Source organism: Epinephelus lanceolatus, chromosome 10 (assembly GCF_041903045.1).
Source record: "Epinephelus lanceolatus isolate andai-2023 chromosome 10, ASM4190304v1, whole genome shotgun sequence".
NCBI lineage: Eukaryota > Metazoa > Chordata > Actinopteri > Perciformes > Serranidae > Epinephelus > Epinephelus lanceolatus.
Window position 1 is genome coordinate 39,195,672 of NC_135743.1, and position 13,300 is coordinate 39,208,971.

The 13,300-nt window shown below is 41.7% G+C and overlaps 1 protein-coding gene across 11 annotated transcripts in view; it reads left to right on the plus strand.

Annotated features, from left to right (window-relative positions):
- Positions 1-13,300, plus strand: part of adgrb1a (adhesion G protein-coupled receptor B1a) — a 264,518-nt gene that overhangs the window by 123,679 nt on the left and 127,539 nt on the right. For all 11 annotated transcript variants that reach the window (XM_033641593.2, XM_033641588.2, XM_078171997.1 and 8 more), the window contains exon 3: positions 12,478-12,636. In XM_033641593.2, the coding sequence (XP_033497484.1) occupies positions 12,478-12,636 (159 nt within the window). The remainder of the gene's footprint in view (positions 1-12,477; positions 12,637-13,300) is intronic.

The window sequence follows — 13,300 nt, forward strand, 5'->3', positions numbered from 1 at the left end:
GTGTCTGTGTGTGTGTGTGTGGCGGGCAGAAAGCGAGAATGTACTCAGGCTGACCTGGGAAAAGTCTTAACCCAGGCCAAAAATAGCATTTGTACTTCTTGTATTAATCTGCCTCTCAAACTCTTGCATTAGTTCCAGATATAGGCAAAATTTACCTATTTGTGTTCATATTAGAGCTCTAGCTCTAGATAGGGCCATTAGCATTTTTGTGTTTTCCCATCAGCCACCGTAGTTCTTCTACAACCTTGGCACACAGGAGAGGTTTCAGTTGGTTGCAATGTATATTATTATCACTAGATGCCACTAAATTGTATATACTAGGCCTTTAAATAATGGTCAAAAATTCATGAAGTGCCTTAAAGGGATAGTGCACCCAAAAATGAAAATTCAGCCATTATCTACTCACCCATATGCCGACGGAGGCCCTGGTGAAGTTTTAGAGTCCTCACATCCCTTGCGGAGATCAGCGGGGGGAGCGGCTAGCACACCTAATGGCTGACAGCGCCCCAGACTAACGTCCAAGAACACGAAATTGAAACCACAAAGTATCTCCAACATAGTGATCCAAGTGTGCTGCAGCCCCGACATAAAAAGTTGTTTCAAAAAACATCATTTGGACTCTGTTTTTAGCCTCACAGTAGTCTCGCTCACCAGACCTTTCTCAAGAAAAGAAAGGTCTGGCTGGGCCGACTCTCACTTTGAGATTGGAAAAAAAAACGCCCCAGCTGCTTGTACTTCTTTTAACCAATCACAATTGTTCTGGGCTGTGCCACAGCAACGGTGCGCTTGCAAAAATATTGCCGCGGGGAAACAGGTTTTGGTGTAACACGCCCACAAAAATATCACATACAGGACGTGAACCATGGCAGAAAAATGGCGACATCCCCGCAAGATCAAACACCGCAAAAGTTAGTAAAGGACGTGTTGAAAACGATTGAAAACTGCTACACAACCGGAGGCAGTAGGGCGGGACTTCAGCGGGTGGCTCGTTCCGCCCAATGAGAGGCTGATCTCTGCAGCAGACTTCCGCCCACTCAGACTAGCCTCACCGTAGCCTGTATCTCTGACTGCTTCTCTGTGCTCTGCGCTTGCGTGTGCTCACTCATGGTGATCGGTGATGCACGGTCTCTGAAGAGCAGCAGTCTCGTCAGTACTGATGTCCAGATTCTCAAGTGCAGGCATCGCCAATTCCCAGTCTGAGCAGCAAAGACTTTCCTCATCCATTGGCATTGCTTTGCATTTGAAACAACTACACCACCAGTGCTCGACTCCGGTATTCTGCGGCTGGCTGAGGCTCATGAGCTGCGGCGGCTGCTTCGTCCAGTAGCCTGAGTTCCGTCCGTATACACGGGCTCAAACAAATACGGCTCCACAAAGAAATGCTGTTCCTCCTCAGTTTCTCTCAGATGTCTCTTCAGACATGTTGGGCTGCTATAAGACCGTAGTGCAAATTATCTTTTAGCTCTGTGGTTACTGCTGTCTCTCCCTGCGGTGCACGTGTCACATGATGTAAACACGGGTAAGCAAAGCTCATGCTTTTGCTGGTCTCGCGCAAGCGCGCACACGTGAACACGGAGCACAGAGAAGCAGTCAGAGCTACAGGCTACAGTGAGGATACAGTTGTTTTTCAAAACAACGTTTTATGTCGCGGCTTCAGGACACTTGGATCACTACGGATGAGCACGTTAGAGATACTTTGTGGTTTCAATTTTGTGTTCTTGGACGTTAGTCTGGGGCGCCGTCAGCCATTAGGTGTGCTTGCCGCTCCCCCGCTGATCTCCGCAAGGGATGTGAGGACTCTAAAACTTCACCTGAGCCTCCGTGAATTTTCATTTTTGAGTGCACTATCCCTTTAACAGACATCATTTTAAACCATGTCATTGGCTCTTCTGACTTAACTGGAGTCAGGGGTAAGCACCTAAAAAAACCTGTATTTACAGCAGCAGTCCTTTACAGCCTCTTTCCCCACATCAGTCGAGCTGGACATATCCAAACCTGATGTGAGATTACCCCAACAGGTCATTCATCTCATAAGATGTAGGATTGTCCATATGTTTAGTTATTGATACTTCTCAGTAACAGCAGCTTTGTTTTTGCACTGACAGTTTGAAACACAATATTACTGCTCCAATGATTTGCTGTTGTTTGTGTTGTTTTTGTTGGTGGTTGGGCTTCCAGTGGATAATGTGGTCAATTTATGCCTGCACTGCATTGGTTACGCACTGATTGAGTGCGGTCACAGAAACATGAGCAAATCCAATTTCATAGTCATAAGTACACTCGGTCAGTCTGCTGACAACAAAGAGATATTGACTGTGATCACTGGTGCCTGCTAATTTCATTTTTGAGGGGAAATGAAATAGTTTACCGATTTGGACTTTTTCCACCGGAATCTGTCGATTTCAATCCGTAAAGTTTGACTCATCATGTTGACGTGGTGAGATTACACACAGCAGTAGAGGAATTGTGAATGTGTGTGTGTGCGCATAGCTGACTCTTTTGACTGAATCGAGTGCCCTCCACAGTGCCCGCCCTCATCCTGGCCCTCACCCCTAAGGAAAGTGACTTGCAAGTAATTAAAAACGTGTGTGTCTGGATGTTGGCCAACTTCATGTTCTATTCATGCAGATTAATACATATTTGCTGTTGCCTGTGGGGGCTGAAAGGCATCTGTCTTTGCCATTAAACATTCATGAGCATGCAGGACAAAGAGAAAGAGAGCCATTCAGAGCATCTCTTTACCCGCTCCTCCTCATATCAGCACACATCTTAATGGAGCGCATTAAATCAGGATGGCCAAACAGGGAATTTCACAATGACAATGGCATTCATCACACCTCTGTTTTAAGGGAAAAACTCTCCCCTCAGATCCCCTTAGAGTGTTACGCACCATCAGTCTTCAGTGTTGCTAAATGAAGGAAATGTGTTGCAGGTTAATTGTCAAGTCTGCTTCACTTTCTGCATTGTTTTCGACTGCCTTCTGTGTTTTTCACACTATCTTTAAGGTCAGCTACCAACAAAATGTACAAAATAACATATTTTAACAATATGCCTGTTGTGTAGGCTATTTGAAACCTAGATTAAAAAAAAATGGAAAAATAGAAACCCTAAACTGAGACTAAATAAACACAATTTAAAGGCTAATTTATACTTGTGTGTCAGCTCCATGCAGAACCTACACATGTGGCCTACGCCATTTTGAGCATTTCTACTTGTGCATTGGTGTGTCTGTGTCACTCTGCAGTTACACCTCCAAAACACTAGTCAGCAGTGGGGTGCTTTACAGTTTAATTGATTCAAAACACCCAACTGGCTTCAATGTAACTCACAAGATTCATCACAGACAAAACACCTGTCTTTTGCCAATGACATTTTACATTGTATAAATTAGCTTAGTGGCTAGCGGAGATATCCCCTACTCATATGAAGCCAGGGACAACAGCAACATTTAACAAAGGTAACATTACAAAATTCGGCTCCATTAAAGCTCACAAGGTTCACTGACAAAAGAACTGTACTATAACTGTAACTGTGACTATACTTAACACCTTTCCCAATAAAATCAACAGAGATGTCCTCTACTCATATGAAGCCAGACTTAATCACACTCAAGACTTAAAAAACTATTGTATGGAGCCTTTATTGTTTTCACAATGTATTCTTTCTTATCTGTAAGAAAAGCTTTGTTTCCATTGAGGGAAATGGTTTTCAGCTTACAAAAATAGCCAGGGAGTCTGCGTCGCCAGGATGTGTAGTAACATTTCTGGGTAGATGCATGTCAGGCTAACACATTAGCATGCACTTCTCTGATCATGTGGTAAAGATAACACCTGTAAAGGATCAGTCACGTTCTGTCTTGCACAGACCAACTAACCTGGTAAAAACTGATAAGAAGTTATGGAGGATGAACCCTCCCCAAATGTCTGAATATTAAACTTAAATGATTTAGACTAGAGATGTCGCAAGAACTGACTGCTAAAAATGCATTGGCCGTGGTTTATCTGGGACGCTATTCTTCTAGATCTGACAGTGCAGCATATAAACATACAAGTGTTCTAGTCTGTAGTTAAATGCCAGAGGAACAAGAAAAACATCTTACCAGCAAAGAAAAAGAAAGACAACATGTGAAAGAATTCAACAAAAGCAGCTGCGGCGAGAGCTCCACCTCAACTTGAGAGAAAAAAAAAAAAAAGTTTTTTTTGAGGCCAGCGTATTCTGTTATCTCTTTGCAATAGGAGCACCTCATATTTACAGTATGATACAAATGCCAGTGGTGTGACACGGCATTGAGAGTCTATTCTGTGCTTAGCACTGCATGTTTGGTGTTTTTTTTTTTTGTTGTCACCGACAGTTGAACAATGTACCGCTTTGAGTAAAATGCTGCACTCATCACTGTCACGTTTTAACCAGCCATCCACTTACAGTGGAGGAGGGGCGGGACCACATACTGACAGTGCAGGCAGTGCAGTTGCACTGGGACCCATGGGGTGGAGGGCCCCGATTGCCACCTGGAAATACGCCAGTGTTTGAATTTGAATCTTATTAGCACACAAGATGTAATAAAAACAAGTAAATATAAAGAAATATGGCAGGTGGTAAGAAACCTTAAGCAGCTTATGGTGAAAACCTTCTTACTAAAATTTCAAATCTTTTCTAAAACAAATATTATTTCTCTCCTAAACATGAGAGTATAACAGACAAAACAAGTAGTTAAAATAATCAAAAATGAAACAGACATATACACAAAACACAAAAATTGTTCAAAGAAGAACTCACTCATTTTTTATATATGCCCTCAAAAAGTCCAACCCATCTCCATCATGGTCTTGTCTGTTTTTGTAAAATAGTATCATCCGTAGCAAAATTATAATTATATGCTTATTCTACATAAATGATAAAAACTATAACTTAACTACAAAAAAACAATTTAATTAAACTAAAAATGTCCTATTTTCTTTCATAGGTTTTGTCATATACATAAATGTAATGATGACTGTTGGGCAGAGACAGACGGTATAAATGGACTAGCAGGGCTAAGCCCTGCCTATCTTTTACAATGAAGACGAGAAAATTATTAAATTAAAGAAGATATTAAAATATTAATTATTGAACCTTAGAACTGATTGTATTTGGTGGAACCTATAGCAGCAACAGCACTAAAATAGTCACAAAAACGCAGGATTTATCTAAATGGGCTGATTTTTTACAGCCCATACTCCTAGAATCAGCTTCCAATCATTGTTGTCACATCGTGAGTGACAGGTGTTGTGACAAGCCCCCCTGATTTACTGTCCAGCTGAGCTAAATTCATTCAGCCCAGGCCACTGACTTTTGGCCAATGACAGTGCGTGAAAGTACAGTGAGGGCCTGCCCGCTGTTACTGTAGTGGGAGAGTGAGTGTTGAGTCTTGCGAATTGCCTTAGCATCATGCTGAACGAGGTGGATTATTTTAAATGCTGTCTATGGAGCGGGACCTCATCCAAAAATCATCGGACTTAATGACTTGGTGATTAACCTGTTTGCATCCCAGAAAGGCCGTCGATGTGAGCTTCTCTTCAAATAAGGTAGGCCCAGTAGGGCTGGGCGGTATTCGCCGTGACGGTAACTAACTTAAACATGAACCGCAGTACTGCTTTTGTGGTCACCTTCATACCGCAGTACTCTGGCTACGGCGGCAGAACGGGGCCCGGAGGCCGGCCGGCCGGCCTGCCTCACGCACCTCCATCACGTGGCCTGGCAGACCGCCCCAAACCCAGGCCCGCAGGAGAAGGGGGCCCGGGAGCCGCCGGCCCTCCCTCTTCCCTCTAACGTTTATACTATATAACGTTTTATACACAATTATAGATGCATTAGCAACCATTTTACTTTCCAGTTTCCAGCCTAGACTTGTGTGGCTTTTTAAATTGTTTTATTTAAGGTGTAAAAAAAAAAAAAAAGAGAGAAGACGATACCACGATATCATACCGTCACTGCACCCCCCCAAAATAATACCGAGATATTGATTTTAGGCCATACCGCCCAGCCCTAGGCCCAAACTCTAACCTTTTATTAAAGGAGCATTACTCCTTTCCTTTCTTTACCTTTCCTGTCTGTGTGTACAGCGGAAAATAGTTTTTTGTAGTTAGCCTAATTCTCTAGTTTTGTTGTAGTGCATTGTTGCTGTAACCTGGGGTCAGTTTCACAAAGCAGGTTCAACAAACTCTGAGTCTAATCCTGAACTCCGAGTTGATCTGCTCTGAGATAGGAAACTCTGAGTTTCCAGTTCCAGAACAGCTGATTTGAATCAGTTTAATCAACTCGGAGTAGTTTCACCTGGAGTGAAGCGCGTGCACCACAGCTATAGAAAGCCAGCATCAACGGAGCCCCGATTCGACTAGTCACCATGGCAACGGGGAAGAGGAGGGCTGCGTTTTTCACCCCACTAGAATTAGAAATCTTAATGCGCTCATACGGTGAGTTTGCACACATTTTCAAAAAGAAGTGCAACACCGCTGTAGCTGCAAAAGAGAGGGAGACGGCGTGGGACAACATTGCTGCTCAGGTCAGTTATTAAGTTTAAATGTAGTCCTTTGCAATCACAATAATATTACAGGGGAAAACTGCTTGAATGGTAGCCTATTAATTTATTTCATTTAGCCTAGGTGCAATCCCGCGGGGGAGAAGGGCACTTGGCAGCAGTTTAGGATGAAATATAAAAACATTGTTCAAACAGGTAAGACCTCGGCATAATCTCATGGGGGTACCTCATTTTGATCATGTTTTACATTGTAAAGTAAATATTAAGTGGCTGTTTGACTGTGCAGTTGTTTTATCGCCAACATAATGCTGTTTTCACACACATAAATGTCTTCTCATCTATATCATGTTCTGTTAAATAATTAAGCCTATTTAAACTAACACAGACTTCTACTCAGCCAACAGAAAGAAGGCAGATGCCCATAAAACGAGCACACTTTTCTGACCACTCTGCACACAGTTGCCTTACTCAAGTGCTCAGCATCTCCGACATTGTACAAAAAACTTCCATTTGCAAAGAAACGCAGCGCAACACACAATATCTGCTGGGATGTGAGAGCATGACTACGATTGGTAATGTTGCAAATGTAAGGACAGATTGGGTTGTGTATGTAGATGATGGACTGTGACGTGAAACGGTACCGCTCAAAAAGGTAATTGTCTGGAAATGCTAGAACATCTATGCGCGGTCTGATAACCATCTGTGTGGCTCTGAAAGAGGGTGGAGACAGAGAAACTCGAGGTTCATTGAGAAAAACCTGGTCCCGACCAGGTTAGGTTCATAGAGTCTGTTACTACGGTAACTAACTGAGAGCTTAAGTTACCTGTCTCTCTGAAACAGGCTAGAGTTACCCCTCTTTCTCTGGTTTGAATTACCTCCCTTTTTGAAACGGAAAACTCAGAGTTTCCCTCATTTCAGGGTTAACAGACTCTGAGTTTTCACTAAACCTGCTTTGTGAAACGGACCCCTGGTACTGTATCTCAGTGTGATGTTACTGTTAATGCAGCTGAACTATACATCAGTATAGGCCATAGGCCTAATGCGTTAGCCCCCACCCAATTTCACCACGAGCCGCTACTGTTGTTGGGTAGTATGTATGTTGATGTTGTCCAATATCAAGTCTCTGTTTAATCATGTAATGAGATGATACGATTTACAGTAGCTAGTTTAGGTGAAAAATCTCTCAAGACAGACAAGCTGGACACATCTGCAAGTGGCTATTACATAAAAGTAAGACACACTGTTGGTGAAATATATATATATATATATATACAGAATTGGGTATAATGCGTTACAAAGTAACGCGTTAGAGTACTTTGATTACTTTTTGCAGTAACAAGTAACCTAATGCGTTTTAGAACGCTGGTCCTTCAGCTCCGAAACAGCAACGGCTGTCGTTTGGTTCTAATAACGGAGATAACGTTAAACCATAAAATCAGTCTGAAAGAAGCCACAGAGCTTGTGGCTCGCTACGTGGTCGGAGAAATGCTGCCGTTGTCTACGGTGAAGTCTAAATAGGTGGAGTAGGACTCGCTGACAGACATATTTCAGACTCAGGACTTGCATTATGCCTGGTACACACTACACGCTGGTACTCATCAATTATCCCCGGTCGTCTTTGTGATGTCATCGGGTTATTCTTGTCCTGTTTTTATTACTTTGACTATTATCTGAGTCACTGCCAGAATTGTGTCTGCTCATGTGCCAGCCGACATGTTGTCACCTAAAAGCGTCAGCAGATGGCAGGAGCTACATTTGAATCGCCATATGTAAACTATCAAGCTACTGTATCTTCCACAGGAAGTTCTGACAAATGTTTCAGAATAAAACTCTATTTAGAAAATGGAGAGATTCTCTCAGCCGTGGTTCAATTCAATTCAATTTTATTTATAAAGCCCAATATCACAAATCACAATTTGCCTCACAGGGCTTTACAGCATACGACATCCCTCTGTCCTTAGGACCCTCACAGCGGATAAGGAAAAACTCGCCAAAAAAAACCCTTTAACGGGGAAAAAAAACGGTAGAAACCTCAGAAAGAGCAACTGAGGAGGGATCCCTCTTCCAGGACGGACAGACGTGCAATAGATGTTGTACAGAACAGATCAGCATAATAAATTAACAGTAATCCGCATGACACAATGAGACAGAGAGAGAGACAGAGACAGAGACAGAGAGATGCAGGTAATAACAGTAGCTTACAACAACATTATTGAAAGTAGTAATATTATAGTTATAGTTCTGGATACTGTGGTACAATATGTTGAAAGTATGTATTAATATCTGGCAGTATACATGTCTGACAATAGTCATATGTGTATAATAACAGTAGAAGTATGACTAATGACTAATGATGGCAGCAGCAGCAGGAGGCATCTGGCAGGACCACGGCAGCAGCACAACCACACACGTCACGCTATCCAGGCACCGCTGTGATATGAGTTAATCTGAGAGACAGTGGAGCACAAAGGCTCCGGAGAAGAAGCCGAGTTAGTGACATCCAGAATGGCCGAGTTAGCAAGATGCAGTAATAGGACACGAGAGAGAGAGAGAGAGAGAGAGAAGGAGAGAAGGTGCCCGGTGTATTATAGGGGGGTCCTCTGGCAGACTAGGCCTAAGTCAGCCTAACTAGGGGCTGGTACAGGGCAAGCCTCAGCCAGCCCTAACTATAAGCTTTATCAAAGGGGAAAGTCTTAAGTCTAGTCTTAAATGTGGAGATGGTGTCTGCCTCCCGGACCGTAACAGGAAGATGATTCCACAGGAGAGGAGCCTGATAGCTGAAGGCTCTGGCTCCTGATCTACTTTTGCAGACTTTAGGGACCACGAGTAACCCTGCGTTCTCAGAGCGCAGTGTTCTGGTGGGATAATATGGCACTATGAGCTCTCTAAGATATGACGGAGCTTGACCATTTAGAGCTTTATAAGTTAACAGTAGGATTTTAAATTCAATTCTGGATTTTACAGGGAGCCAGTGCAGCGAAGCTAAAACAGGAGAAATATGATCTCGTTTCTTAGTTCCTGTTAGTACACGTGCTGCTGCATTCTGAATTAGCTGGAGAGTTTTTAAGGACTTACTAGAGCTACCTGATAATAGAGAGTTACAGTAATCCAGCCTAGAGGTAACAAAAGCGTGGACCAATTTTTCTGCATCTTTTCGGGTCAGGATAGGCCTAATTTTCGCAATATTACGCAGATGAAAAAATGCAGTCCGTGAGGTTTGTTTTAAATGAGAATTAAAAGACAAATCTTGATCAAATAGATAAAGAGTCTCTGAGTTGTTTGGGGCCAAAAACAATAACTTCAGTTTTGTCTGAATTTAACATCAGGAAATTGGTGCTCATCCAAGTTTTTATGTTATGTTATGGAGTTTAGTTAATTGATTACTTTCTTCTGGCTTCATCGATAAATACAACTGAGTATCATCCGCATAACAATGGAAATTTATAGAGTGATTTCTAATGATGTTACCTAAAGGAAGCATATATAGAGTAAATAGGATTGGTCTGAGCACAGAACCTTGCGGAACTCCAAAACAAATTTTGGTACGTAAGGATGATTCATTATGAACGTCAACAAACTGAAAACGATCAGATAAATAAGATTTAAACCAGCTCAGTGCAGAACCTTTTAGGCCAGTTAAGTGATCCAGTCTCTGTAGCAGAATTTGATGGTCAATTGTGTCAAACGCCGCACTAAGATCTAATAAAACAAGTACAGAGACCTTTGTCTGAAGCAATCAGAAGGTCATTTGTAATTTTAACTAGTGCTGTCTCAGTGCTATGATGCACTCTAAATCCTGACTGAAATTCCTCAAATAAATTATTTTCATGGAGAAAATCACACAGCTGGTCTGCGACTACTTTCTCAAGGATCTTTGACAGAAAGGGAAGATTAGATATTGGTCTATAGTTGGCTAACACCTCTGGATCCAGGGTGGGCTTTTTTAGTAGAGGTTTAATTACAGCTACCTTAAAAGACTGTGGTACATAGCCTGTTAATAAGGATAGATTGATCATATCTAATATATGAGTGTTAACTAAAGGAAAGACCTCCTTAAGTAGCCTAGTTGGGATGGGGTCTAAGAGACATGTTGATGATTTAGATGAAGAAATCACTGCTATCAATTCTTGAAGAGAAATTGGGGAGAAGCAATCTAAATATATATTAGGATTTACAGCTGTGTTTGAGGTTAGATAGGTACTATCTGAGGACAGGAGGTCATGAATTTTGCCTCTAATAGTTAGAATTTTGTCATTAAAAAAGCTCATAAAATCATTCCTGCTAAGGGCTAAAGGAATACAAGGCTCAATAGAGCTTTGACTCTCAGTCAGCCTGGCTGCAGTAGTTATAAGGGGCTTTTAATTTGAAACAAGTGTTGAGTTTGAAATGACGGTGCGATGTGTTAACTTTACAAAGACAACGGCGCGGATAAAAAGTAAATATATAAACACACAGAGGGATTAATAAATAACGGACCGTCTATAATGTAGTTTGTTTCAAATGAAGCTGGGAGCCTCTGCAGTTGTGGTGAGTAAAAGCCCCGCCGCTATTTGTTAATGTTATTACTTTATGTCCGACCGTGAGGATGTACCATTGTTTGCTAGCTTGATGCTAGTGACAGTAACGTTAACTCAGCGGGTTGACAAAGTGCCTCTGCTGTTTCACACCATCATTTCCCCCTTTTACTCTGTGTGGTAACATCCCTAGAGGAAATATTAAAAATGCTGGGGTGTTGTTGTCACACAGCTGTCTACGGCAGCAGATCGTTCTGTGTTTCTACTGGTCAAAGTGACGGCTGTGATGGGAGAATTGGATCTCAGTGAAGGGCAAGTGGTCCATAACTTTAATTTTGTAGACAGAAAAATGTAGGCTTAGCGCCCTGTGGTCCATTGCCCAATAGGAAATGTAGAATACTCAAAAGTACTTTAAAAGTGCTTGAGTTACTTTTCTCAGGGAGTAACGTTGGAAGTACTTTTAAAGTAATTGAGTTACTTTACTCAGAGAGTAACGCAGTAAAGTAACTGGTTACTTTTTAAAAAGTAACACAGTAACGTACTTTTATTACTTTTAAAGTAACCCTTATCCAACACTGTATATATACACCTAACTGTGTGTGTGTGTGTGTGTGTGTGTGTGTATAACTAGTAACTAGGGCGCACTAGGGCCTGTCACAATAGCGTACTCTAGGGCCCATTGTTACTACCTTACACAACTGGGCATGACAAATAGCCTACCACAAAAACCAACTGTCACATCTTACATGTATGAGTGCTAAACATCACCAATGGAGAAGAAATATGTTAATAAACTGTAGGGCCTAGGCTATATATTAATATATGTTTTCATGCCCACCAAATCTCATGAACCCACAGAGACTAGTAGTTTGCGTTTGAGGCGGCTCATCAGGGATTAAAGATTAAACTAAAATAACACTTAATTGAAATGTTTTTAATAAAGGAGTGTATGTTTAAGTGTTATTATTGTTTTTGTTTTTTTACTGTTGGATTAGGGATCAAGGATAGTTACATGAATTTATTATTATTTTTTACTGGTATTGTGACATGCCTAATCCCTCCATGTTCGTTTCCTATAGTCTGTTTGTTTACATTCTGACATATCTGCATCATGCTTGCATCTGTTCACGGAGCATTATCTATGCGTATCTGAATAATTCATATTTGTTTGCACCCCTAGTAAACATACGCTACTTAATGCAGTTTAAATATTGGAAGTGAGATACATATCAGTGTTTTCCAACATAGAGGCTGGGACCCTCCAGGGGGTCAAAAGATAATTACAGGGATAAGGAAAGACAAAATATATTTCTGTCTACAAACATGCAGGTCTTTCACCTGACAATGATGACGTTGTGAACGTCTTTGATATTGTCCACTCTGTGATCGGGGGTTGACAAAAATGCTTCATAAATGGCCGCTGTGATTTGGCATGTATTTCTCCAGGTGGCTGGAGTGTGTGGGGTCAGTGGGCGCAGTGCAGCAGTGAGTGCGGAGGCGGGATTCAAACTCGGACCCGAAGCTGTCAGTCACCTCCAGAAGAGTCTTACCTGTGTGAAGGTGTGGTGGAAGAAGGCCGGCCGTGTAACTCACAGCCCTGCACTGGTGAGCTCCTCATCTTCTGTGTGCGCTTCCATTCATATTTCTACACATCCGTATCTATCTGTCAGAGAGTTGCCCTTTAACGCTTTGTGGTTAATTATGAGTGTGTGGTGTGTGCAAAGTGTGTTTTCACAGCTATTTTTTGTTATACTTTCTTTTGTATGTCTTGTCCATCTGTTTGTGTATCCATCCTCTATAAGTCAGTGTTTTGACTTAAGGAGTGCATGTTGGAAAGGGGACTTTGATCGATGAGAAATTATATTGACATGGTCAAGCGTTTTCAAGACCATGCATGCACAGTATGTCAAAATCATTACACTCACAAATGGCTAAAAGGACACAGGAAATCAACATCTGAGCTCTATTATGTAGAAGCTATTTACCGAGAAGCCTTAGTGCTTTCACTTAATGTTTCTCCTTCATTTGTACAGAACTAGCAGTATGTTTCTGTCTGACAAATAGCTCGAACAGCAGATTGTCATTACTGTAGATGTGTTTGTGTTTTTTTTTCACTTAGCCATGCCATCAGAGGCATTTGAAGACTCAGATAAACATTATTATACACCAGCTGAAAACATAAAATGAGCACTGCACACATTTACAGCACATTAATACCAACAGCACAACAAAAGTCCCAAGTTTGGCTGATGCTGTTCTGGGTGACCAA